Source organism: Conger conger, chromosome 11 (assembly GCF_963514075.1).
Source record: "Conger conger chromosome 11, fConCon1.1, whole genome shotgun sequence".
Lineage (NCBI taxonomy): Eukaryota > Metazoa > Chordata > Actinopteri > Anguilliformes > Congridae > Conger > Conger conger.
This window is the reverse complement of record NC_083770.1, coordinates 43,974,410-44,002,072: the sequence shown is the minus strand read 5'-3', so window position 1 is coordinate 44,002,072 and position 27,663 is coordinate 43,974,410. Positions and strand designations below refer to the sequence as shown.

Below are 27,663 nucleotides of genomic sequence, written 5' to 3'. Positions count from 1 at the left end.
ACAAGCAGATCATTTTATTCAAACATATATTCCAATTAAAAAAACAACCAAACATTAACTTTAACCAGCAATTCGTTCTCTTCCACTGCTTCTCCAGAAACTTCCTTCATTATAGATGGAAATCAGGAAATCCACCGGGCTTAATCAGGCCAACCTGCCAGCAGAATTTAGACTAAAAGTTTACTAGTCTTTTAGTTATTTACTCAACTGAGAGTTCCCCATCCCAGCTGCCGCATGCTGTCACCGATAATAAAAAGTGTTTCTGTAAACTACTCAGAGAAAGTTTGAACACTATAAATAAAATTGTTGAAATGAAATATTCATTATCCACAAATGATAATCTTGAATCTATTTGTCATCCGTTTGGTCGATGCGATCAGGCCAAACTGAACATGGAACAGCTCTAAGATGGTGGAGTATTTCTGTTGGGTGGAGGGAGTATGCTCTCAGTCACGAATAAGCCGATACACTCAGCAAAACAAACAGGACACTTTGACCACAGCACCCAAGAACAGCTCTTCAACTACATTTCCCAGGAGGTCGCATTTTACATTTCTACGGTCCTATCCTTTATGGCAACAAAAAAATAGGGTAACAAAATACAAGTGTTATTTTTGTCCACTGCAGTTTGGGGTCTGTGGATGTCACTTGGCCATGTCGATCAGGCTCTGTAGCGACGTGGGCACCCAGGTCTTCTCCCCCTGCACGAACACCACCCCGCGGTCGATGTAGATCACGATGCGGCCGAAGGTATACAGCTGCTTGCCCTCGTGCCGCTTGGCCACCAGGGGCATGAAGACGATGTTGTTCTCCTCGGCCTTGGCCTGGATCAGGTCCTTGAAGTTGGTGGGCACGCCCGCAGCTCCGATGGCGCGCTGGGCCACGCTCTCCACCTCCCGGCGCTCCTGCAGGGCCTCGTACTGGAAGTCCTTGCGGCGCTCCGTGTGTGTCAGGTAGGCGATGTTCTCCCTCGCGCCCGGCTGCAGGTACACACCTGGTGAGGTGGACGGAAAGAGTGTGAGATATTGTTCCAGTCAGGAGGTCCTTAGTTTGTGGGAGGTGACTATTCCTGGGAAAACGTCGCCATAACTGCGGTTGTAATGTCTCCACTCATTAATGCACTCCTTTCTTGCATATGACTGTCTCCTCACTATCCTCCTATGGACTCAAGGGTCTGACATTACATGAGTGGAGCAGTGCAAATAAATCATGTCAGTGCAGGAGAGATTTCAAGAGCTTAAATTATAGGGCTCATTCTAGCCTTGTTATTCAGAAATCCAATTTTAACATGGCAATGGATTACCTTGTGTTATTGCTTTGTTGTACGTCGCTCTGGATAAGAGCGTCTGAAAATTCCATTAATGTAAATGTAATGTAATATTGCTGTCAATCGTCTGGATTTAATTTTCTTTTTTTAATAACACACATATAATACTATGCCACTGGACTGAAAATTTGAATGGTTTTTATGTTAAAGGACCCTATCTCCAGACAGAACTTCATTCCAAATTCAAAAGCTGGACCCATTTATATGAACCTGACCACAGAAGTTATTTTCTTTTTAAAATCGTTGTAGGAAAACAGATTCACCAAGAACATTCATTATAGTTTATTTTCAACATAGGTTATGAAATCTATATGTGTATCACTGGATATGTTATTTCAGAACCCATCTTTATGGTCTACATCATCCATTCTCCCCATACTGACTCTATGCATGAACATTGCACCTTGAACCCAAATTATTGTTTGAGAGAATGAGTTTGAGTGTGTGAGACACAGGGATGGAGCAAAACCACCCGATGCTCTTGCATACAAGACATACTGACCGATGCCAGAGGACACTGCACGATTCATGATATCCAACGCCTCGTTGAACTTCTCCTTGACCAGAGGGTGGGCCAGCACTGTGTCGGAGAACATGGACTTCCAGCCCAGGTACCACTTGGTGATCTCCTCATAGTTTGGGCTGTTACTGAGCCAGGAGCACAGAACCTGAAAATGAAGTAGCATTAAAACTCCAAAACTCACTCACATACACTTGACACACACACACACAACACACACGCACAGGCACAGGCACAGGCACACGCACACGCACACGCACACACCCACTCACACACGCACTCACGCACGCACTCACGCACGCACGCACGCACGCACACACGCACACACGCACACACGCACACACGCACACACCCACCCACCTGCAATTTGGGGAAGAAGTTCTTGTCCAGCAGCCCGACCAGGCTGGACAGAGACAGCATTCCCTCCCAGTCCATGACCCAGTGGAAAGGATCCATGTGCTGCTGATGGGGGTTAACCACCAGCTCTCCCAGACACAGAGCTGGAGAGGCGACGAGAGGGAGAGGTCAACACTCATGACCTCTGGGGTCAACTGCAATACAGCCACGCTCAGCCAAGACCCTACTAACACTACACAACACAACATAATGGCAAGAACGGGCCATTCAGTCCAGCAATGCTTGCATTTTCCGATTATTAAAGTTCCCTAATTGCTAAATATGTGCTTCTGCCTCCACTACATGCCCTGGCAAGCTATTCCGTACAATGACCACTCTCTGTGTGACAAAAATACTTCCTAATGTCTGTGCGGAATTTATCCTTGGCCAATTTCCATTCATGCCCCCTCGTTCTGCTAACCGAACTCTCCCTGAAGAATCACCTGTAGTTCACTTTGTTAATCCCTTAAATCAATTTAAAAGCCTCAATCAAATCACCCCTAAATCTCATTTTCCTAAGCTTAAAGAGATTAAGCATCAACTCTTTCCACATAATTTGTATCTTTTATACACGGAATCAATCTGGTTTCCCTTCTTTGAACCTTTTCCAGCGCCTCAATATCTTTCTTGTTGTGCAGTACCCAGAACTGCATAAAGTACTCCGTGCTAGATTCCTTTCCACCCAAAGAGACTATGCGGTCTACACCTCTAATAATCGAGTCCCCCACTATCACCAACTCCCTTTTCCTGGGTGCCCTGAGGCTCATCAGTCCTCTCACTCTCAGGGTCTAATTCCTGCAGGAATCGGTTGGACACCACAACCTCTGGAGATGCCACCCCTACGTGGTGGTCACTCCCTTTTCTTTTCTGCATCCAACTGTCACATAACTCTCTCGCCCTGGCTGGTCTGAGGTCTGAACTATAAAAAACAATGACAGGGAGCAGTTAATGGTTCTGGTAACCATAGCGACTGCTGAACGGAGGCTCACCCAGCTTGGGCACGATGTTCTTGACCATGAAGGCCTCCCAGGCCCCGGGGGTGAAGACCTCCTTCCAGGGCTGCAGGATGAGGCGGGCGGAGCCGTCGCTGGGGTGCCAGCGCTGCAGGGCGTGGGCCAGCTTGCTGCGGATGGGGGGGTAGAGTGGCTCCAACCGGGCCTGCAGCAGCGGCAGCCAGGGGTGCAGCCAGGAGTGGATGGGCACCGTGTCCGTCAGGGGGTTCCAGTTCTCTACCTGCGAGGAGGGCGGGACATGTGTCAATTGTTCGGTTGAAACTGATCAAAATGACACGGTTAACCCGGGGAAACGGAGCACTGCACAGTATGTTCTTGCCCGTACATAGTGTAATAATAACATAACATAAGCTAATGACGAGAAGAGGCCAATGCTCGCCTACCCCTAAGTGTACCTACAGCCTAGTGAGCCTAAAAGCTAAACAGTATCAAAGGTCTTGAAAAGCCCCAGTGTTTCTGCCTCCATTACATGTCTATGGCAAGCTATTCCACAGTATGTGAAATTTGACTGTGTGTTAGAGTGGCTGTTTGCACTGAGCAGGAGACAGATTTATTTGTTTATTTGACTTATTTTAAGCACAGGTGTCAAGTGGCTAACAGTAGCATTAGTGTTAGCGCCGGGTTGTCGTGTTGCTCTCAGCGCTATGGGCGGTTGCAGCCTGTCACGTAGCAGTGAACAGGTGAGAGCACACAGTCCTGGTAGCATTGCAAGCGTGACAGCATACGGTCGCATTAGCCACCTCTCTCTGCAGCCTGGGGAAGATGAGCTGCTCCTGCAGGTTGTCCAGGATCCAGAGAGGCAGCAGGGGGGCCCAGCTCTCCACACAGTCCACCATGGGGCCCACGTTCCTGGGCTGCCACTGGGAGACCGCGGTCCTCATTACCATGATCCAGACCTCCCAAAGCAGCCTGCACACCCAGAATAACATCAAATCAAATCACTCTTTAAAGCTATGAAATGGCAAATTAAATGAAGATTTTTGAAGCATCAGTTCTATCAATTGATTGCAAAAACCATCTGCACATCCATCTCCAAAGTTCATCTTCTTACCTACCCATTACCCAGTTGTTTGCAATATAGCACAATACGCACAATGTGAACTTGGAGATTTTTATTCTTTGTGGCATGCATAGCTATATCCGACATAATGTGGTTTACATAACCCCTCTAAACATTAAGCACCTAATTAAGCCAAATTAACTGCTTGTTAAAATTCTGAGATTGCGACTGTGTTTGGAAGGAAACCCAGCATATAGAGGGGGCCCCCAGGACCGAGTTTCGGAACCGCTGGGCTCAACAGTACCTGTGGTACGGGTCAGTACCTATGGTATGGGACAGTACCTGTGGTATGGGTCAGTACCTGTGCTATGGGTCCATGTGGGAACTGTCAGGGTTGCTGTTGTGAAGCTGGCTAGATTCTAAAATGGCACGCCACTGCCCCACCTCCTCCAGTTTGTATGTACTGTCCTGTAAGTAAGTAAGTAAAGAAGACTGCTTTAACAAATTTAACAATTTCCTACGTGACATGACATATGTTTTGCATAATTATTGGATGACGTGGCTATATGTAAACCTTTGAGCCCACATAATCTGCCTCTTTGAGACCGAGCAAAAAGCCTTTCGACACCTTTGTCAGTTAGTTATTTACTGGTCATTTTGCTCCTCGATCCCTCTCCTTCACTATTATATTCTCTCCACTTCAGCTACACTTTAGCAACTGTCCATTTGACACAGAGAGGGAGGGGTTAGGGAATTTTCAAACTTGTCTTGTGGGCATTTTAGATGATAAAACCTGAGATTTTTTCAGATATTAGAGAGCTGATGCCATGTGGGCCTGATTTCACAAAGACCTTTAGCACTGGCAAAACCTTTTAGCATAGGCAAAACTAAGAGCACAAGCAATGACCAATGCTTTGATGCATTGAAAACAAGTATCATGACCAATCAAAACTAAATGGTTTTAATAGGTCTCAGTAAATCAGTCCCTGTGTGCGTGTGTGCACGTGTGTGTATGCGTGTGTGTGCCTGTGTGTGTGTACGTGTGAGTGTGTGTGTGCCTGTGTGTGCATATTTGTGAGTGTAAACGAGGTGATGCACGATGGGCGTCTCAGGGGAGTCTGACCTTCAGAGGGTCCCAGCCCCGGAGCTGCTCGCGCAGGAGGGGGTGCACGACCGCCACAGCCAGATCGCCCAGACCGAGGGACTTGTACTCCTGGTAATAGTCGTTCTGCAGCGTCTCGAAGATGTTGGCGCATTCCTGCAGGGTGAGAGGCGGCGGCCCCTGGTCGTCCTCGACGGCCCCGGACTCGGCCGCCTCGAAGCGCTCCACCAGCTCCAGCACGCCCTCCAGACGGCTGAGCGCCTCCTGCTCCTCAGCCATCCTCTCCTGCAGGGTGCTGCTCTCGTGGGCCAGGGACACCACCAGGTCCCGCTCGTGCTGCAGCCTCCGCGCACTCTGCACCGGAGCGGAGACAGAATGGAAGAACGATGAAGAAGAAGAAAAGAAGACAGATAAAAAACATCAAATGGAAGAATATAACTAGAAACACCCTGGCAACCACCTTGCAACACCCTATCAACATTCTAGCAATACCAGAGCAACCACCTAAGCAACACCCTAGCAACCACCTAAGCAAACACATAGCAAGACCCTAACAACCACATTGCAAACAATGTAACACCTTTACAACCACATAGAAAGACCATAGCAACACCTTAGCAACACCCTAGCAACCACCTGGCATCACCTTAGCTTTGAACAAGGCCCTCGCATTGCTCCGGGGAGGTTGTCCCCAGCTTAGTCTAATCAAGTGTACGTTGCTTTGGATTACAGCATCAGCTAAACGACAAATTATTATTATTCATTTTTAGGATGGTTTACAAAGTGCTTCACAGAACGAGAAATTATAGAGAAACGAGAAAATATAGTCATATAGGGAGTAATATGTGCAGTTTTGTGACTTTTCAGTCCAGGTGAACTCTCACTCATTATTATTAATTATACTTTGTACTCACTATTGTATCTCTATGGGATCAAATATTTAATTCAACCCTCTGGGGCCTGAAAGAAAAATGAAGAAAACTGGTGACTGATTTGGTCATTATTAGCCTATTTCAGGTCCTGCAACAGCATCTGTATTGGGTTCACGGGAGGATTTTGACTAGAACACTGCAAAGCTATTTCTAAGGCTCTGGGACTCCACCAAACTACAGCGAGAGGCATTATCTCCAAATAGAGAACACTTGGAACAGTCGTGAATCTTCCTAGGAATGGTCGGCCTCCACAAGTTTTTTTCAGGAACACTTGCTGGGTCAAGATGATGACATTTTGTCAGCTTGCAGCTGGTTCAATATCACAGCTGTACATGGCTTAGAAATATCTTACCTGGCATATTTGGAGTTAGATGTACACTCAGTTTAAGGTATTTTGGTATTTATTAGACTTATTCTTTACATGGGTATGGTCTGACTAGAATGTGGGTTCTTAGGAAGTGAACCTTCCAAATCCAGTATGTCAGGTTTTATCGGGGTGAATATCCTCAGCTAATGCCACCAGTCAGTGCATGTTTATTTGGAATCGCATTCAGATGCAAAATCCACCACTAAATGGAGGAAACATCTGCAGCATCAGGCCGGTGATTGGGTGGATAAGAAATCTTTGGACTTGCAGCCAGCTACTGGCCAAAGATGCGATGGATGCTGTTAGAGCCAACAAATACACCTTTGCCCAGTGTGGGCTTGTTGTTGTGCCAATGCTAATAGATTCCGATAAGCATTTATTTCCAGTTCAAGTTGCAAATGTTTTGCAGGTGGATGTGTGGCTTTTTTTTGGGGGGGGGGGGGGGGGGGGGGATTCTGTAGTTATTACAGGTAGTATGTTAGGTACTTCAGGTTAGGTAATATATGTAGCATGTTTTGCAAAAATGGCTGGTCTGCTTCATGATCTTATATTCAGGACCTGAAAGAAGGCAATCACGTTGAGGCAAATTGCCTTTTTGGTGAAATGTGGACAGAGGACTGCCAAATGTCCCTTGGGTCGCAAAATAAAGTGTTGACAAGTACTCCTGTGTCGGGTTTTGCATATTTCAGTTGCCCATTTTTTAGACTGATGCCAGTAGGTGGTGCTGTATCAACAAAAAGACAAGGATTCATGCTTATGTTTTAAGGTCTCAGACCAGAAAAATAAGACTGACAAGAATACATTTACGTCTAGTGCAGTTGCATATTTGAATATTACCTGAATAAATATTTATTGGAAACAAGTGTGAAAACCCATAGCTGTGGAGTTAGGATCAAATACAAATGGCAGATTTACATGTTTAACATATCAACATCAAGGCATGTATATCAAACACAGAAGACACGCAAATCAAACTTATTACATAAGGGAAAGCTTTATTGTAGCAGTTAGACTACTTCTAGTCTACTACTACTTCTTGACAACAAGTTTCACTTCCCAACTATGACAAAAACTGGGCATAGCTGTGTGGGGTCATTCTTCTTGAACACCCTGTATTTACATTGTTCCTTGTCCAACTCCATCATGCAGTCTTCTGGAAAGGAAACGGGTCTAGGCCTGCAATGACAATATAATCAATCAATGCAATCAATCAATATCATTTAAATAGTCCGGGTCATTTCTGACCCGCCAATCATTAAATGGGTACTGAGCGGCCGATCCATCGAAGGGTTAAAACAGGCTGTGACAAAATACTGGATAATCTATATTTTCTCAGAATAAGTCAGATGCTTGAAAAAGGGTTGAAATACAGGGCTGTCCCAGGAATAACGGGACGTCTGGTCACCCTAGCTATCACAGCAGCAGGATTAAGAGGTTGAATAACAGGACGTCTGGTCACCATAGCTCTGTCTATCGCTGCAGTAGTATTAACCGGTTGAATAACAGGACGTCTGGTCACCCTAGCTCTGGCAATCGCTGCAGTAGTATTAAGAGGTTGAAAAACTGGGCGTCTGGTCACCCTAGCTATAGCTGCAGCAGTATTAACAGGTTGAATAACAGGACGTCTGGTCACCCTAGCTATGGCTATCGCTGCAGTAGTATTAAGAGGTTGAAAAACTGGGCGTCTGGTCACCCTAGCTATAGCTGCAGCAGTATTAACAGGTTGAATAACAGGACGTCTGGTCACCCTAGCTATGGCTATCGCTGCAGTAGTATTAAGAGGTTGAATAACAGGACGTCTGGTCACCCTAGCTATGGCTATTGCTGCAGTAGTATTAACAGGTTTGAGAAACGGGACGTCTGGTCACCCTAGCTATGGCTATCGCTGCAGCAGTACTAACAGGTTGAATAACAGGACGTCTGGTCACCCTAGCTATGGCTATCGCTGCAGTAGTATTAACAGGTTTGAGAAACGGGACGTCTGGTCACCCTAGCTATGGCTATTGCTGCAGTAGTATTAACAGGTTTGAGAAACGGGACGTCTGGTCACCCTAGCTATGGCTATTGCTGCAGTAGTATTAACAGGTTTGAGAAACGGGACGTCTGGTCACCCTAGCTATGGCTATTGCTGCAGTAGTATTAACAGGTTTGAGAAACGGGACGTCTGGTCACCCTAGCTATGGCTATCGCTGCAGTAGTATTAACAGGTTTGAGAAACGGGATGTCTGGTCACCCTAGCTCTGGCAATCGCTGCAGCAGCATTAAGAGGTTGCTAGGCCTGTCTGAGACTGTACGTACACATCGCAGCACTCGGTGCAGTCACATCTCTCACATTGGGAGTTTCTCCAGGTGGAGCCAATGGCATGCTTGGTATGGTCCACAATGTCCTCACACTCAGTTGCACCTGAACAGACACAGCATTGGGACACATCATTGAAAGTCCTGGGTCAAAATCCATTGCTGAACACTTATGCCGTCTACATTCAAGCAGATGAGTCCCGAGTGTTGTCATCAATATTACATTCAATTTTGGTGCACTTTTTTGAAGTTTTAAAATCTCAGGTATTCTTCATCAGAATGTTGTCTTTATAGCATTGAGGGTTACCTGGCTTCATTAGTTTTATGTAGCAGGCCCCATGGAGAAGAGACAGCTGAGCGCACAGGAGCAAAGCCAGAGCGAGACACTTCTGCACAGGCAGGAGGGGAGGAAAGAGTCAACCAGAGACACATAACCCAATAATGGTCAGGCTGTGAATCACTGTCTTATGCCTTGTGTGAATTCTCTTCCATATTCTCCAACCTATTTTCATTTTCCCTACAGGAGTTTCGGTTCTTTCAGGTTTCAGAATATGCAGTTGACGGACTGACACCAAAAAAATAGCATTGCTGTACAATAATTCAAGCTCATTGGTTGAAAATGTGTTCTAATTGCCACAGCCAATGGCGTAAGGGGAGGGATACATAGTGTTGTGATGTTGCTGCGTGTTTGTTGCTGCAATTCCTCTTTTGACTGCTAGAAATCCAAAATTACCTATTGTACCTTTAAGTCTCCAGCCAATTAGTTTGTTAGGCCATACGTTTTATTCATCCTTTATTTAATCAGACAGGCATTAGTGGCATTCATGCAGCTGCATATTGGTACTTTGTAACGACCACCATTATTAATGAATCCACTTCATTAATATCCAGTAGAAAAGAACACTAGCAGTACAACTGGCCAGCAGATTTAAGTATCGGTGCCGACTGAATCACCAGCAGAGGGAAATATGACATAATGCCACCAAACATACAGACTCAAAGCTTTCTTAAATAAGATTAGAGACAGCCTCAAATAAGTTCCTTAACACACCAAGCTTGAATTTGAAAGCCATAAAAATGTATCTTCTGAGTGGTTGTTAATTCCTTTTCCTAACTGAAGAAAATAATTAAATTAATATTACCGAAAGATTGACTTCCTGCCAATTAAATATAATTCTTTCTTCAAGCCAGTTTCCCACGGTATATAATTATATAATACATTTTATAATTATTGTGCTCCACTTCAGTGAGAAATTAACTTCAGTAAATGAATAAATCTACTAATCATTTTAATATACATACATTTTAATGAACTAATTGTTCAAATGATATTAAAATTACAACAAATACAACCTGCACTCTCAAAACAACACACCTCCATCTCTAGTTACAGACATCACATTTTGAGTTAGGTTTAGCACAGTCTGTGTTAAACTGTCTCCAATTGTAACACATAAATTGCAGATTTGTAACGCAAATGTAGTAACTTTGACAGAAAATGTGTTCAGAGTAACACAAAAGTACGAACACAAAAGTAAGTGTTGGCTATTAACACAGCTGTTTTGCGAGTGTGATGCATGCATCATTCTGAATTTTGCCTGCCTTTTCCAAATGAATCATTTCCTGTGTTTGAGGCAACAAGAGAAAACAAAATGAATTCAATAATGTATTGCGGTAATTTTGCAGTTAAAATGTCATGAAAGTAGATATTGAATACATTTTCATTAAATTATGAAAACATTTTATGTTTAATTCCATGCTAGAGATCTGACAATGCTTACCATGATTGCAGTCAATGGTTGGTTTTGTGTGTGGGTGTTCTTTTGGAGTGCGTCAAAGATATACAGAACATAGGACATTCACCCTTAAAAATAAACAAAGTTGGACGGGCAGGTTGCAAAAGTTTCGCAGGAGGGTGTGTGGCTTCACCCCAAAAACAGTTAGGAATCCAACCCGAGTCTATTTATTACTTATTTTTTAGAATCAAGTCTTTTCCTGCTGTCCTCTTAAGAGGTTTGATGTGGTGTGTTCAGAAATATTGCCACTGTCCAAGTACGGACTGCACTGTATATCCAAAATATACCGCTTGTGTTGTACCACTTTTTCATAATGAAGATTTTAAACATCACAAATATAAGCATATCAAAACAAGCAGATCCTTTTATTCAAACATATATTCCAATTAAAAAAACAACCAAACATTAACTTTAACCAGCAATTTGTTCTCTTCCACTGCTTCTCCAGAAACTTCCTTCATTATAGATGGAAATCAGGAAATCCACCGGTCTTAATCAGGCCAACCTGCCAGCAGAATTTAGACTAAAAGTTTACTAGTCTTTTAGTTATTTACTCAACTGAGAGTTCCCCATCCCAGCTGCCGCATGCTGTCACTGATAATAAAAAGTGTTTCTGTAAACTACTCAGAGAAAGTTTGAACACTATAAATAAAATTGTTGAAATGAAATATTCATTATCCACAAATGATAATCTTGAATCTATTTGTCATCCGTTTGGTAGATGCGATCAGGCCAAACTGAACATGGAACAGCTCTAAGATGGTGGAGTATTTCTGTTGGGTGGAGGGAGTATGCTCTCAGTCACGAATAAGCCGATACACTCAGCAAAACAAACAGGACACTTTGACCACAGCACCCAAGAACAGCTCTTCAACTACATTTCCCAGGAGGTCGCATTTTACATTTTTACGGTCCTATCCTTTATGGCAACAAAAAAATAGGGTAACAAAATACAAGTGTTATTTTTGTCCACTGCAGTTTGGGGTCTGTGGATGTCACTTGGCCATGTCGATCAGGCTCTGTAGTGACGTGGGCACCCAGGTCTTCTCCCCCTGCACGAACACCACCCCGCGGTCGATGTAGATCACGATGCGGCCGAAGGTATACAGCTGCTTGCCCTCGTGCCGCTTGGCCACCAGGGGCATGAAGACGATGTTGTTCTCCTCGGCCTTGGCCTGGATCAGGTCCTTGAAGTTGGTGGGCACGCCCGCAGCTCCGATGGCGCGCTGGGCCACGCTCTCCGCCTCCCGGCGCTCCTGCAGGGCCTCGTACTGGAAGTCCTTGCGGCGCTCCGTGTGTGTCAGGTAGGCGATGTTCTCCCTCGCGCCCGGCTGCAGGTACACACCTGGTGAGGTGGACGGAAAGAGTGTGAGATATTGTTCCAGTCAGGAGGTCCTTAGTTTGTGGGAGGTGACTATTCCTGGGAAAACGTCGCCATAACTGCAGTTGTAATGTCTCCACTCATTAATGCACTCCTTTCTTGCATATGACTGTCTCCTCACTATCCTCCTATGGACTCAAGGGTCTGACATTACACGAGTGGACTTGAAAATTTGAATGGTTTTTATGTTAAAGGACCCTATCTCCAGACAGAACTTCATTCCAAATTCAAAAGCTGGACCCATTTATATGAACCTGACCACAGAAGTTATTTTCTTTTTAAAATCGTTGTAGGAAAACAGATTCACCAAGAACATTCATTATCGTTTATTTTCAACAAAAGGTTATGAAATCTATATGTGTATCACTGGATATGTTATTTCAGAACCCATCTTTATGGTCTACATCATCCATTCTCCCCATACTGACTATGCATGAACATTGCACCTTGAACCCAAATTATTGTTTGAGAGAATGAGTTTGAGTGTGTGAGACACAGGGATGGAGCAAAACCACCCGATGCTATTTAGGTCATACATATTGTTTCTAGCTCCTTGCTTTAAAGAGTCATACATCTTGCATACAAGACATACTGACCAATGCCAGAGGACACTGCACGATTCATGATATCCAACGCCTCGTTGAACTTCTCCTTGACCAGAGGGTGGGCCAGCACTGTGTTGGAGAACATGGACTTCCAGCCCAGGTACCACTTGGTGATCTCCTCATAGTTTGGGCTGTTACTGAGCCAGGAGCACAGAACCTGAAAATGAGGTAGCATTAAAACTCCAAAACTCACTCACATACACTTGACACACACACACACACACACACAACACACACAACACACACAACACACACGCACACGCACAGGCACAGGCACAGGAACAGGCACAGGCACACGCACACGCACACACCCACACGCACACGCACACACCCACTCACACACGCACACACGCACACACGCACACACGCACACACGCACACACACACACACACACACACACACACACACACACCCACCTGCAGCCATTTGGGGAAGAAGTTCTTGTCCAGCAGCCCGACCAGGCTGGACAGAGACAGCATTCCCTCCCAGTCCATGACCCAGTGGAAAGGATCCATGTGCTGCTGATGGGGGTTAACCACCAGCTCTCCCAGACACAGAGCTGGAGAGGCGACGAGAGGGAGAGGTCAACACTCATGACCTCTGGGGTCAACTGCAATACAGCCACGCTCAGCCAAGACCCTACTAACACTACACAACACAACATAACGGCAAGAACGGGCCATTCAGTCCAGCAATGCTCGCATTTTCCGATTACTAAAGTTCCCTAATTGCTAAATATGTGCTTCTGCCTCCACTACATGTCCTGGCAAGCTATTCCGTACAGTGACCACTCTCTGTGTGACAAAAATACTTCCTAATGTCTGTGCGGAATTTATCCTTGGCCAATTTCCATTCATGCCCCCTCGTTCTGCTAACCGAACTGTATCTTTTATACACGGAATCAATCTGGTTTCCCTTCTTTGAACCTTTTCCAGCGCCTCAATATCTTTCTTGTTGTGCAGTACCCAGAACTGCATAAAGTACTCCGTGCTAGATTCCTTTCCACCCAAAGAGACTATGCGGTCTACACCTCTAATAATCGAGTCCCCCACTATCACCAACTCCCTTTTTCTGGGTGCCCTGAGGCTCATCAGTCCTCTCACTCTCAGGGTCTAATTCCTGCAGGAATCGGTTGGACGCCACAACCTCTGGAGATGCCACCCCTACGTGGTGGTCACTCCCTTTTCTTTTCTGCATCCAACTGTCACATAACTCTCTCGCCCTGGCTGGTCTGAGGTCTGAACTATAAAAACAACGAAAGGGAGCGGTTAATGGTTCTGGTAACCATAGCGACTGCTGAACGGAGGCTCACCCAGCTTGGGCACGATGTTCTTGACCATGAAGGCCTCCCAGGCCCCGGGGGTGAAGACCTCCTTCCAGGGCTGCAGGATGAGGCGGGCGGAGCCGTCGCTGGGGTGCCAGCGCTGCAGGGCGTGGGCCAGCTTGCTGCGGATGGGGGGGTAGAGTGGCTCCAGCCGGGCCTGCAGCAGCGGCAGCCAGGGGTGCAGCCAGGAGTGGATGGGCACCGTGTCCGTCAGGGGGTTCCAGTTCTCCACCTGCGAGGAGGGCGGGACATGTGTCAATTGTTCGGTTGAAACTGATGAAAATGACACGGTTAACCCGGGGAAACGGAGCACCGCACAGTATGTTCTTGCCCGTACATAGTGTAATAATAACATAACATAAGCTAATGACGAGAAGAGGCCAATGCTCGCCTACCCCTAAGTGTACCTACAGCCTAGTTAGCCTAAAAGCTAAACAGTATCAAAGGTCTTGAAAAGTCCCAGTGTTTCTGCCTCCATTACATGTCTATGGCAAGCTATTCCACAGTATGTGAAGTTTGACTGTGCGTTTGAGTGGCTGTTTGCACTGAGCAGGAGACAGATTTATTTGTTTATTTGACTTATTTTAAGCACAGGTGTCAAGTGGCTAACAGTAGCATCAGTGTTAGCGCCGAGTTGTCGTGTTGCTCTCAGCGTTATGGGCGGTCGCAGCCTGTCACGTAGCAGTGAACGGGTGAGAGCACACAGTCCTGGTAGCATTGCAAGCGTGACAGCATACGGTCGCATTAGCCACCTCTCTCTGCAGCCTGGGGAAGATGAGCTGCTCCTGCAGGTTGTCCAGGATCCAGAGAGGCAGCAGGGGGGCCCAGCTCTCCACACAGTCCACCATGGGGCCCACGTTCCTGGGCTGCCACTGGGAGACCGCGGTCTTCATTACCGGGATCCAGACCTCCCAAAGCAGCCTGCACACCCAGAATAACATCAAATCAAATCACTCTTTTAAGCTATGAAATGGCAAATTAAATGAAGATTTTTGAAGCATCATTTCTTATCAATTGATTGCAAAGCCCATCTGCACATCCATCTCCAAAGTTCATCTCCTTACCTACCCATTACCCAGTTGTTTGCAATATAGCACAATACGCACAATGTGAACTTTATTCTTTGTGGCATGCATAGCTATATCCGACATAATGTGGTTTACATAACCCCTCTAAACATTAAGCACCTAATTAAGCCAAATTAACTGCTTGTTAAAATTCTGAGATTGCGATTGTGTTTGGAAGGAAACCCAGCATACAGAGGGGGCCCCCAGGACCGAGTTTCGGAACCGCTGGGCTCAACAGCACCTGTGGCACGGGTCATTACCTGTGGTACGGGTCATTACCTGTGGTATGGGTCCATGTGGGAACTGTCAGGGTTGCTGTTGTGAAGCTGGCTAGATTCTAAAATGGCACGCCACTGCCCCACCTCCTCCAGTTTGTATGTACTGTCCTGTAAGTAAGTAAGTAAAGAAGACTGCTTTAACAAATTTAACAATTTCCTACGTGACATGAGATATGTTTTGCATAATTATCAGATGACGTGGCTATATGTAAACCTCTGAGCCCACATAATCTGCCTCTTTGAGACCGAGCAAAAAGCTTTTGCTTTGTCCTTTGACCTTTGTCAGTTAGTTATTTACTGGTCATTTTGCTCCTCGATCCCTCTCCTTCACTATTATATTCTCTCCACTTCAGCTACACTTTAGCAACTGTCCATTTGACACAGAGAGGGAGGGGTTAGGGAATTTTCAAACTTGTCTTGTGGGCATTTTAGATGATAAAACCTGAGATTTTTTCAGATACTAGAGAGCTGATGCGTGTGGGCCTGATTTCACAAAGACCTTTAGCACTGGCAAAACCTTTTAGCATAAGCAAAACTAAAAGCACAAGCAATGACCAATGCTTTGATGCATTGAAAACAAGTATCATGACCAATCAAAACTAAATGGTTTTAATAGGTCTCAGTAAATCAGTCCCTGTGTGCCTGTGTGTGTGCCTGTGTGTGTGCGTGTGTGTGTGCGAGTGTGTGTGCATGTGTGTGTGTGCCTGTGTGTGTGTGCCTGTGTGTGTGTGTGTGCGTGTGTGGGCGAGTGTGTGTGCATCTGTGTGTGCATATTTGTGAGTGTAAACCAGCTGAAGCAGGATGGGCGTCTCAGGGGACTCTGACCTTCAGAGGGTCCCAGCCCCGGAGCTGCTCGCGCAGGAGGGGGTGCAGGACCGCCACAGCCAGATCACCCAGACCGAGGGACTTGTACTCCTGGTAATAGTCGTTCTGCAGCGTCTCGAAGATGTTGGCGCATTCCTGCAGGGTGAGAGGCGGCGGCCCCTGGTCGTCCTCGATGGCCCCGGACTCGGCCGCCTCGAAGCGCTCCACCAGCTCCAGCACGCCCTCCAGGCGGCCGAGCGCCTCCTGCTCCTCAGCCATCCTCTCCTGCAGGGTGCTGCTCTCGTGGGCCAGGGACACCACCAGGTCCCGCTCGTGCTGCAGCCTCCGCGCACTCTGCACCGGAGCGGAGACAGGAGGAAGAACGATGAAGAAGAAGAAAAGAAGACAGATAAAAAACATCAAATGGAAGAATATAACTAGAAACACCCTGGCAACCACCTTGCAACACCCTATCAACATTGTAGCAATACCAGAGCAACCACCTCAGCAACACCCTAGCAACCACCTAAGCAAACACATAGCAAGACCCTAACAACCACATCGCAACCATAGAAACACCTTTACAACCACATAGAAAGACCATAGCAACACCTTAGCAACACCCTAGCAACCACCTGGCATCACCTTAGCTTTGAACAAGGCCCTCGCATTGCTCCGGGGAGGTTGTCCCCAGCTTAGTCTAATCAAGTGTACGTTGCTTTGGATTACAGCATCAGCTAAACGACAAATTATTATTATTCATTTTTAGGATGGTTTACAAAGTGCTTCACAGAACGAGAAATTATAGAGAAACGAGAAAATATAGTCATATAGGGAGTAATATGTGCAGTTTTGTGACTTTTCACTCCAGGTGAACTCTCACTCATTATTATTAATTATACTTTGTACTCACTATTGTATCTCTATGGGATCAAATATTTAATTCAACCGTCTGGGGCCTGAAAGAAAAATGAAGAAAACAGGTGACTGATTTGGTCATTATTAGCCTATTTCAGGTCCTGCAACAGCATCTGTATTGGGTTCACGGGAGGATTTTGACTAGAACACTGCAAAGCTATTTCTAAGGCTCTGGGACTCCACCAAACTACAGTGAGAGGCATTATCTCCAAATAGAGAACACTTGGAACAGTCGTGAATCTTCCTAGGAATGGTCGGCCTCCACAAGTTTTTTTCAGGAACACTTGCTGGGTCAAGATGATGACATTTTGTAAGCTTGCAGCTGGTTCAATATCACAGCTGTACATGGCTTAGAAATATCTTACCTGGCATATTGGAGTTAGATGTACACTCAGTTTAAGGTATTTTGGTATTTATTAGACTTATTCTTTACATGGGTATGGTCTGACTAGAATGTGGGTTCTTAGGAAGTGAACTTTCCAAATCCAGTATGTCAGGTTTTATCGGGGTGAATATCCTCAGCTAATGCCACCAGTCATCCATCCATCCATCCATTGTCTGAACCTGCTTATCCTGATCAGGGTCGCAGGGGGGCTGGAGCCTATCCCAGCATACATTGGGCGAAAGGCAGGAATACACCCTGGACAGGTCGCCAGTCCATCGCAGGGCACACACACCATTCACTCACACACTCATACCTACGGGCAATTTAGACTCTCCAATCAGCCTAACGTGCATGTCTTTGGACTGTGGGAGGAAACCGGAGTACCCGGAGGAAACCCACGCAGACACGGGGAGAACATGCAAACTCCGCACAGAGCGGCCCCAGCCGACGGGGATTCGAACCCAGGACCTCCTTGCTGTGAGGCGGCAGTGCTACCCACTGCACCATTCGTGCCGCCCCTGCCACCAGTCAGTGCATGTTTATTTGGAATCGCATTCAGATGCAAAATCCACCACTAAATGGAGGAAACATCTGCAGCATCAGGCCAGTGATTGGGTGGATAAGAAATCTTTGGACTGAGTGCCTGCAGCCAGCTACTGGCCAAAGATGCGATGGATGCTGCCTGTAGGATGCTGTTAGAGCCAACAAATACACCTTTGCCCAGTGTGGGCTTGTTGTTGTGCCAATGCTAATAGATTCCGATAAGCATTTATTTCCAGTTCAAGTTGCAAATGTTTTGCAGGTGGATCTGTGGCTTTTTTTTTTTGGGGGGGGGGGGGGATTCTGTAGTTATTACAGGTAGTATGTTAGGTACTTCAGGTTAGGTAATAAATGTAGTATGTCTGCTTCATGATCTTATATTCAGGACCTGAAAGAAGGCAATCACGTTGAGGCAAATTGCCTTTTTGGTGAAATGTGAACAGAGGACTGCCAAATGTCCTTTGGGTTGCAAAATAAAGTGTTGACAAGTACTCCTGTGTTGGGTTTTGCATATTTCAGTTGCCCATTTTTTAGACTGATGCCAGTAGGTGGTGCTGTATCAACAAAAAGACAAGGATGCATGCTTATGTTTTAAAATCTCAGACCAGAAAAATAAGACTGACAAGAATACATTTACGTCTAGTGCAGTTGCATATTTGAATATTACCTGAATAAATATTTATAGGAAACAAGTGTGAAAACCCATAGCTGTGGAGTTAGGATCAAATACAAATGGCAGATTTACATGTTTAACATATCAACATCAAGGCATGTATATCAAACACAGAAGACACGCAAATCAAACTTATTACATAAGGGAAAGCTTTATTGTAGCAGTTAGACTACTTCTAGTCTACTACTACTTCTTGACAACAAGTTTCACTTCCCAACTCCGGCAAAGAGGCATAGCTGTGTGGGGTCATTCTTCTTGAACACCCTGTATTCACATTGTTCCTTGTCCAACTCCATCATGCAGTCATCTGGAAAAGAAATGGGTCTAGGCCTGCAATGACAATATAATCAATCAATACAATCAATCAATATCATTTAAATAGTCCGGGTCATTTCTGACCCGCCAATCATTAAATGGGTACTGAGCGGCCGATCCATCGAAGGGTTAAAACAGGCTATGACAAAATACTGGATAATCTATATTTTCTCAGAATAAGTCAGATGCTTGAAAAAGGGTTGAAATACAGGGCTGTCCCAGGAATAACAGGACATCTGGTCACCATAGCTCTGTCTATCGCTGCAGTAGTATTAAGAGGTTGAAAAACTGGGCGTCTGGTCACCCTAGCTATAGCTGCAGCAGTATTAACAGGTTGAATAACAGGACGTCTGGTCACCCTAGCTATGGCTATCGCTGCAGTACTATTAAGAGGTTGAAAAACTGGGTGTCTGGTCACCCTAGCTATAGCTGCAGCAGTATTAACAGGTTGAATAACAGGACGTCTGGTCACCCTAGCTATGGCAATCGCTGCAGCAGCATTAAGAGGTTGCTAGGCCTGTCTGAGACTGTACGTACATATCGCAGCACCCGGTGCATTCACATCTCTCACATCGGGAGTTTCTCCAGGTGGAGCCAATGGCATGCTTGGTATGGTCCACAGTGTCCTCACACTCAGTTGCACCTGAACAGACACAGCATTGGGACACATCATTGAAAGTCCTGGGTCAAAATCCATTGCTGAACACTTATGCTGTCTACATTCAAGCAGATGAGTCCCGAGTGTTGTCATCAATATTACATTCAATTTTGGTGCACTTTTTTGAAGTTTTAAAATCTCAGGTATTCTTCATCAGAATTTTGTCTTTATAGCATTGAGGGTTACCTGGCTTCATTGGTTTTACGTAGCAGGCCCCATGGAGAAGAGACAGCTGAGCGCACAGGAGCAAAGCCAGAGCGAGACACTTCTGCACAGGCAGGAGGGGAGGAAAGAGTCAATCAAAGACACATAACCCAATAATGGTCAGGCTGTGAATCACTGTCTTATGCCTTGTGTGAATTCTCTTCCATATTCTCCAACCTATTTTCATTTTCCCTACAGGAGTTTCGGTTCTTTCGGGTTTCAGAATATGCAGTTGACGGACTGACACCAAAAAAATAGCATTGCTGTACAATAATTCAAGCTCATTGGTTGAAAATGTGTTCTAATTGCCACAGCCAATGGCGTAAGGGGAGGGATACATAGTGTTGTGATGTTGCTGCGTGTTTGTTGCTGCAATTCCTCTTTTGACTGCTAGAAATCCAAAATTACCTATTGTACCTTTAAGTCTCCAGCCAATTAGTTTGTTAGGCCATACGTTTTATTCATCCTTTATTTAATCAGACAGGCATTAGTGGCATTCATGCAGCTGCATATTGGTACTTTGTAACGACCACCATTATTAATGAATCCACTTCATTAATATCCAGTAGAAAAGAACACTAGCAGTACAACTGGCCAGCAGATTTAAGTATCGGTGCCGACTGAATCACCAGCAGAGGGAAATATGACATAATGCCACCAAACATACAGACTCAAAGCTTTCTTAAATAAGATTAGAGACAGCCTCAAATAAGTTCCTTAACACACCAAGCTTGAATTTGAAAGCCATAAAAATGTATCTTCTGAGTGGTTGTCATATTTTAATTCCTTTTCCTAACTGAAGAAAATAATTAAATTAATATTACCGAAAGATTGACTTCCTGCCAATTAAATATAATTCTTTCTTCAAGCCAGTTTCCCACGGTATATAATTATATAATACATTTTATAATTATTGTGCTCCACTTCAGTGAGAAATTAACTTCAGTAAATGAATAAATCTACTAATCATTTTAATATACATACATTTTAATGAACTAATTGTTCAAATGATATTAAAATGACAACAAATACAACCTGCACTCTTGAAACAACACACCTCCATGTTCTAGTTACAGACATCACATTTTGAGTTAGGTTTAGCACAGTCTGTGTTAAACTGTCTCCAATTGTAACACATAAATTGCAGATTTGTAACGCAAATGTAGTAACTTTGACAGAAAATGTGTTCAAAGTAACACAAAAGTACGAACACAAAAGTAAGTGTTGGCTATTAACACAGCTGTTTTGCGAGTGTGATGCATGCATCATTCTGAATTTTGCCTGCCTTTTCCAAATGAATCATTTCCTGTGTTTGAGCCAACAAGAGAAAACTAAATGAATTAAATAATGTATTGCGGTAATTTTGCAGTTAAAATGTCATGAAAGTAGATATTGAATACATTTTCATTAAATTATGAAAACATTTTATGTTTAATTCCATGCTAGAGATCTGACAATGCTTACCATGATTGCAGTCAATGGTTGGTTTTGTGTGTGGGTGTTCTTTTGGAGTGCGTCAAAGATATACAGAACATAGGACATTCACCCTTAAAAATAAACAAAGTTGGACGGGCAGGTTGCAAAAGTTTCGCAGGAGGGTGTGTGGCTTCACCCCAAAAACAGTTAGGAATCCAACCCGAGTCTATTTATTAGACTTATTTTTTAGAATCAAGTCTTTTCCTGCTGTCCTCTTAAGAGGTTTGATGTGGTGTGTTCAGAAATATTCCCAAGTACGGACTGCACTGTATATCCAAAATATACCGCTTGTGTTGTACCACTTTTTCATAATGAAGATTTTAAACATCACAAATGTAAGCATATCAAAACAAGCAGATCATTTTATTCAAACATGTATTCCAATTAAAAAAACAACCAAACATTAACTTTAACCAGCAATTTGTTCTCTTCCACTGCTTCTCCAGAAACTTCCTGCATTATAGATGGAAATCAGGAAATCCACCGGGCTTAATCAGGCCAACCTGCCAGCAGAATTTAGACTAAAAGTTTACTAGTCTTTTAGTTATTTACTCAACTGAGAGTTCCCCATCCCAGCTGCCGCATGCTGTCACCGATAATAAAAAGTGTTTCTGTAAACTACTCAGAGAAAGTTTGAACACTATAAATAAAATTGTTGAAATGAAATATTCATTATCCACAAATGATAATCTTGAATCTATTTGTCATCCGTTTGGTAGATGCGATCAGGCCAAACTGAACATGGAACAGCTCTAAGATGGTGGAGTATTTCTGTTGGGTGGAGGGAGTATGCTCTCAGTCACGAATAAGCCGATACACTCAGCAAAACAAACAGGACACTTTGACCACAGCACCCAAGAACAGCTCTTCAACTACATTTCCCAGGAGGTCGCATTTTACATTTTTACAGTCCTATCCTTTATGGCAACAAAAAAATAGGGTAACAAAATACAAGTGTTATTTTTGTCCACTGCAGTTTGGGGTCTGTGGATGTCACTTGGCCATGTCGATCAGGCTCTGTAGCGACGTGGGCACCCAGGTCTTCTCCCCCTGCACGAACACCACCCCGCGGTCGATGTAGATCACAATGCGGCCGAAGGTATACAGCTGCTTGCCCTCGTGCCGCTTGGCCACCAGGGGCATGAAGACGATGTTGTTCTCCTCGGCCTTGGCCTGGATCAGGTCCTTGAAGTTGGTGGGCACGCCCGCAGCTCCGATGGCGCGCTGGGCCACGCTCTCCGCCTCCCGGCGCTCCTGCAGGGCCTCGTACTGGAAGTCCTTGCGGCGCTCCGTGTGTGTCAGGTAGGCGATGTTCTCCCTCGCGCCCGGCTGCAGGTACACACCTGGTGAGGTGGACGGAAAGAGTGTGAGATATTGTTCCAGTCAGGAGGTCCTTAGTTTGTGGGAGGTGACTATTCCTGGGAAAACGTCGCCATAACTGCGGTTGTAATGTCTCCACTCATTAATGCACTCCTTTCTTGCATATGACTGTCTCCTCACTATCCTCCTATGGACTCAAGGGTCTGACATTACATGAGTGGAGCAGTGCAAATAAATCATGTCAGTGCAGGAGAGATTTCAAGAGCTTAAATTATAGGGCTCATTCTAGCCTTGTTATTCTAGCCTAGAAATCCAACTTTAACATGGGAATGGATTACCTTGTGTTATTGCTTTGTTGTACGTCGCTCTGGATAAGAGTGTCTGCCAAATGCCATTAATGTAAATGTAATGTAATATTGCTGTCAATCGTCTGGATTTAATTTTCTTTTTCTTTTTTTAATAACACACATATAATACTATGCCACTGGACTGAAAATTTGAATGGTTTTTATGTTAAAGGACCCTATCTCCAGACAGAACTTCATTCCAAATTCAAAAGCTGGACCCATTTATATGAACCTGACCACAGAAGTTATTTTCTTTTTAAAATCGTTGTAGGAAAACAGATTCACTAAGAACATTCATTATAGTTTATTTTCAACATAGGTTATGAAATCTATATGTGTATCACTGGATATGTTATTTCAGAACCCATCTTTATGGTCTACATCATCCATTCTCCCCATACTGACTATGCATGAACATTGCACCTTGAACCCAAATTATTGTTTGAGAGAATGAGTTTGAGTGTGTGAGACACAGGGATGGAGCAAAACCACCCGATGCTCTTGCATACAAGACATACTGACCAATGCCAGAGGACACGGCGCGATTCATGATATCCAACGCCTCGTTGAACTTCTCCTTGACCAGAGGGTGGGCCAGCACTGTGTCGGAGAACATGGACTTCCAGCCCAGGTACCACTTGGTGATCTCCTCATAGTTTGGGCTGTTACTGAGCCAGGAGCACAGAACCTGAAAATGAAGTAGCATTAAAACTCCAAAACTCACTCACATACACTTGACACACACACACACACACACACACACAACACAGACAACACAGACAACACACACGCACAGGCATAGGCACACGCACACGCACACGTACACACACACGCACACGCACACACCCACACACACACACACACACACACCCACACACCCACACACCCACACACCCACCTGCAGCCATTTGGGGAAGAAGTTCTTGTCCAGCAGCCCGACCAGGCTGGACAGAGACAGCATTCCCTCCCAGTCCATGACCCAGTGGAAAGGATCCATGTGCTGCTGATGGGGGTTAACCACCAGCTCTCCCAGACACAGAGCTGGAGAGGCGATGAGAGGGAGAGGTCAACACTCATGACCTCTGGGGTCAACTGCAATACAGCCACGCTCAGCCAAGACCCTACTAACACTACACAACACAACATAATGGCAAGAACGGGCCATTCAGTCCAGCAATGCTTGCATTTTCCGATTACTAAAGTTCCCTAATTGCTAAATATGTGTTTCTGCCTCCACTACATGCCCTGGCAAGCTATTCCGTACAGTGACCACTCTCTGTGTGACAAAAATACTTCCTAATGTCTGTGCGGAATTTATCCTTGGCCAATTTCCATTCATGCCCCCTCGTTCTGCTAACCGAACTCACCCTGAAGAATCACCTGTAGTTCACTTTGTTAATCCCCTAAATCAATTTAAAAGCCTCAATCAAATCACCCCTAAATCTCATTTTCCTAAGCTTAAAGAGATTAAGCATCAACTCTTTCCACATAATTTGTATCTTTTATACACGGAATCAATCTGGTTTCCCTTCTTTGAACCTTTTCCAGCGCCTCAATATCTTTCTTGTTGTGCAGTACCCAGAACTGCATAAAGTACTCCGTGCTAGATTCCTTTCCACCCAAAGAGACTATGCGGTCTACACCTCTAATAATCGAGTCCCCCACTATCACCAACTCCCTTTTCCTGGGTGCCCTGAGGCTCATCAGTCCTCTCACTCTCAGGGTCTAATTCCTGCAGGAATCGGTTGGACGCCACAACCTCTGGAGATGCCACCCCTACGTGGTGGTCACTCCCTTTTCTTTTCTGCATCCAACTGTCACATAACTCTCTCGCCCTGGCTGGTCTGAGGTCTGAACTATAAAAAACAATGACAGTGAGCGGTTAATGGTTCTGGTAACCATAGCGACTGCTGAACGGAGGCTCACCCAGCTTGGGCACGATGTTCTTGACCATGAAGGCCTCCCAGGCCCCGGGGGTGAAGACCTCCTTCCAGGGCTGCAGGATGAGGCGGGCGGAGCCGTCGCTGGGGTGCCAGCGCTGCAGGGCGTGGGCCAGCTTGCTGCGGATGGGGGGGTAGAGTAGCTCCAGCCGGGCCTGCAGCAGCGGCAGCCAGGGGTGCAGCCAGGAGTGGATGGGCACCATGTCCGTCAGGGGGTTCCAGTTCTCCACCTGCGAGGAGGGCGGGACATGTGTCAATTGTTCGGTTGAAACTGATCAAAATGACACGGTTAACCCGGGGAAACGGAGCACTGCACAGTATGTTCTTGCCCGTACATAGTGTAATAATGACATAACATAAGGTAATGGCGAGAAGAGGCCAATGCTCGCCTACCCCTTAGTGTACCTACAGCCTAGTTAGCCTAAAAGCTAAACAGTATCAAAGGTCTTGAAAAGCCCCAGTGTTTCTGCCTCCATTACATGTCTATGGCAAGCTATTCCACAGTATGTGAAATTTGACTGTGTGTTAGAGTGGCTGTTTGCACTGAGCAGGAGACAGATTTATTTGTTAATTTGACTTTTTTGTACTTATTTTAAGCACAGGTGTGAAGTGGCTAACAGTAGCATTAGTGTTAGCGCCGAGTTGTCGCGTTGCTCTCAGCGCTATGGGCGGCCGCAGCCTGTCACGTAGCAGTGAACGGGTGAGAGCACACAGTCCTGGTAGCATTGCAAGCGCGACAGCATACAGTCGCATTAGCCACCTCTCTCTGCCGCCTGGGGAAGATGAGCTGCTCCTGCAGGTTGTCCAGGATCCAGAGAGGCAGCAGGGGGGCCCAGCTCTCCACACAGTCCACCATGGGGCCCACGTTCCTGGGCTGCCACTGGGAGACCGCGGTCCTCATTACTAGGATCCAGACCTCCCAAAGCAGCCTGCACACCCAGAATAACATCAACTCAAATCACTCTTTAAAGCTATGAAATGGCTAATTAAATAAAGATTTCTGAAGCATCAGTTCTATCAACTGATTGCAAAAACCATCTGCACATCCATCTCCAAAGTTCATCTTCTTACCTACCCATTACCCAGTTGTTTGCAATATAGCACAATACGCATAATGTGAACTTGGGAGATTTTCATTCTTCGTGGCATGCATAGCTATATCCGGCATAATGTGGTTTACATAACCTCTCTAAACATTAAGCACCTAATTAAGCCAAATTAACTGCTTGTTAAAATTCTGAGATTGCAATTGTGTTTGGAAGGAAACCCAGCATATAGAGGGGGCCCCCAGGACCGAGTTTCGGAACCGCTGGGCTCAACAGTACCTGTGGTACGGGTCAGTACCTATGGTATGGGACAGTACCTGTGGTATGGGTCCATGTGGGAACTGTCAGGGTTGCTGTTGTGAAGCTGGCTAGATTCTAAAATGGCACGTCACTGCCCCACCTCCTCCAGTTTGTATGTACTGTCCTGTAAGTAAGTAAGTAAAGAAGACTGCTTTAACAAATTTAACAATTTCCTACGTGACATGACATATGTTTTGCATAATTATTGGATGACGTGGCTATATGTAAACCTTTGAGCCCACATAATCTGCCTCTTTGAGACCGAGCAAAAAGCCTTTCGACACCTTTGTCAGTTAGTTATTTACTGGTCATTTTGCCCCTCGATCCCTCTCCTTCACTATTATATTCTCTCCACTTCAGCTACACTTTAGCAACTGTCCATTTGACACAGAGAGGGAGGGGTTAGGGAATTTTCAAACTTGTCTTGTGGGCATTTTAGATGATAAAACCTGAGATTTTTTAAGATATTAGAGAGCTGATGCCATGTGGGCCTGATTTCACAAAGACCTTTAGCACTGGTAAAACCTTTTAGCATAGGCAAAACTAAGAGCACAAGCAATGACCAATGCTTTGATGCATTGAAAACAAGTATCATGACCAATCAAAACTAAATGGTTTTAATAGGTCTCAGTAAATCAGTCCCTGTGTGCGTGTGTGCACGTGTGTGTGTGCCTGTGTGTGTGCGTGTGTGTGTGCCTGTGTGTGTGCGTGTGTGTGTGTCTGTGTGTGTGCCTGTGTGTGTGTGTGTGCGTGTGTGTGCGAGTGTGTGTGCATCTGTGTGTGTGTGCCTGTGTGTGTGTGTGTGTGTGTATGCGTGTGTGTGCCTGTGTGTGTGTACGTGTGAGTGTGTGTGCATCTGTGTGTGCATATTTGTGAGTGTAAACCAGGTGACGCACGATGGGCGTCTCAGCGGACTCTGACCTTCAGAGGGTCCCAGCCCCGGAGCTGCTCGCGCAGGAGGGGGTGCACGACCGCCACAGCCAGATCGCCCAGACCGAGGGACTTGTACTCCTGGTAATAGTCGTTCTGCAGCGTCTCGAAGATGTTGGCGCATTCCTGCAGGGTGAGAGGCGGCGGCCCCTGGTCGTCCTCGACGGCCCCGGACTCGGCCGCCTCGAAGCGCTCCACCAGCTCCAGCACGCCCTCCAGGCGGCTGAGCGCCTCCTGCTCCTCAGCCATCCTCTCCTGCAGGGTGCTGCTCTCGTGGGCCAGGGACACCACCAGGTCCCGCTCGTGCTGCAGCCTCCGCGCACTCTGCACCGGAGCGGAGACAGAATGGAAGAATGACGAAGAAGAAGAAAAGAAGACAGATAAAAAACATCAAATGGAA

The 27,663-nt window shown here is 45.5% G+C and overlaps 3 protein-coding genes and 1 pseudogene across 3 annotated transcripts; all 4 read right to left on the bottom strand.

The window, feature by feature from the left end:
* Positions 1-9: 9 nt before the first annotated feature.
* On the bottom strand, positions 10-10,336 carry LOC133139975 (tuftelin-interacting protein 11-like; annotated as a pseudogene).
* LOC133139974 (tuftelin-interacting protein 11-like) lies at positions 7,633-18,021 on the bottom strand. The gene is made up of 11 exons (XM_061259465.1): positions 18,010-18,021; positions 16,233-16,565; positions 15,409-15,515; positions 14,815-14,983; positions 14,051-14,294; positions 13,155-13,297; positions 12,729-12,894; positions 10,737-12,096; positions 9,263-9,344; positions 8,956-9,061; positions 7,633-7,833 (listed from the first exon to the last, which is right to left on the bottom strand). The coding sequence occupies exons 1-8, from the start codon at positions 18,019-18,021 to the stop codon at positions 11,747-11,749; spliced, it is 1,524 nt and encodes a 507-aa protein (XP_061115449.1). The 3' UTR covers positions 7,633-7,833; positions 8,956-9,061; positions 9,263-9,344; positions 10,737-11,746.
* An 838-nt stretch (positions 18,022-18,859) lies between these two features.
* Positions 18,860-21,461, bottom strand: LOC133141067 (beta-microseminoprotein A1-like). The gene is made up of 4 exons (XM_061261445.1): positions 21,369-21,461; positions 19,887-19,968; positions 19,580-19,685; positions 18,860-19,057 (listed from the first exon to the last, which is right to left on the bottom strand). Exons 1-4 carry the CDS (start codon positions 21,444-21,446, stop codon positions 18,934-18,936), a joined length of 390 nt encoding a protein of 129 aa, XP_061117429.1. The 5' UTR covers positions 21,447-21,461; the 3' UTR covers positions 18,860-18,933.
* A 263-nt stretch (positions 21,462-21,724) lies between these two features.
* Positions 21,725-27,388, bottom strand: LOC133140912 (tuftelin-interacting protein 11-like). Its single transcript, XM_061261206.1, has 7 exons — positions 27,255-27,388; positions 26,351-26,457; positions 25,748-25,916; positions 24,974-25,217; positions 23,946-24,088; positions 23,570-23,735; positions 21,725-22,723 (listed from the first exon to the last, which is right to left on the bottom strand). The coding sequence occupies exons 2-7, from the start codon at positions 26,365-26,367 to the stop codon at positions 22,374-22,376; spliced, it is 1,089 nt and encodes a 362-aa protein (XP_061117190.1). The 5' UTR covers positions 26,368-26,457; positions 27,255-27,388; the 3' UTR covers positions 21,725-22,373.
* Between the last annotated feature and the right edge of the window lie 275 nt (positions 27,389-27,663).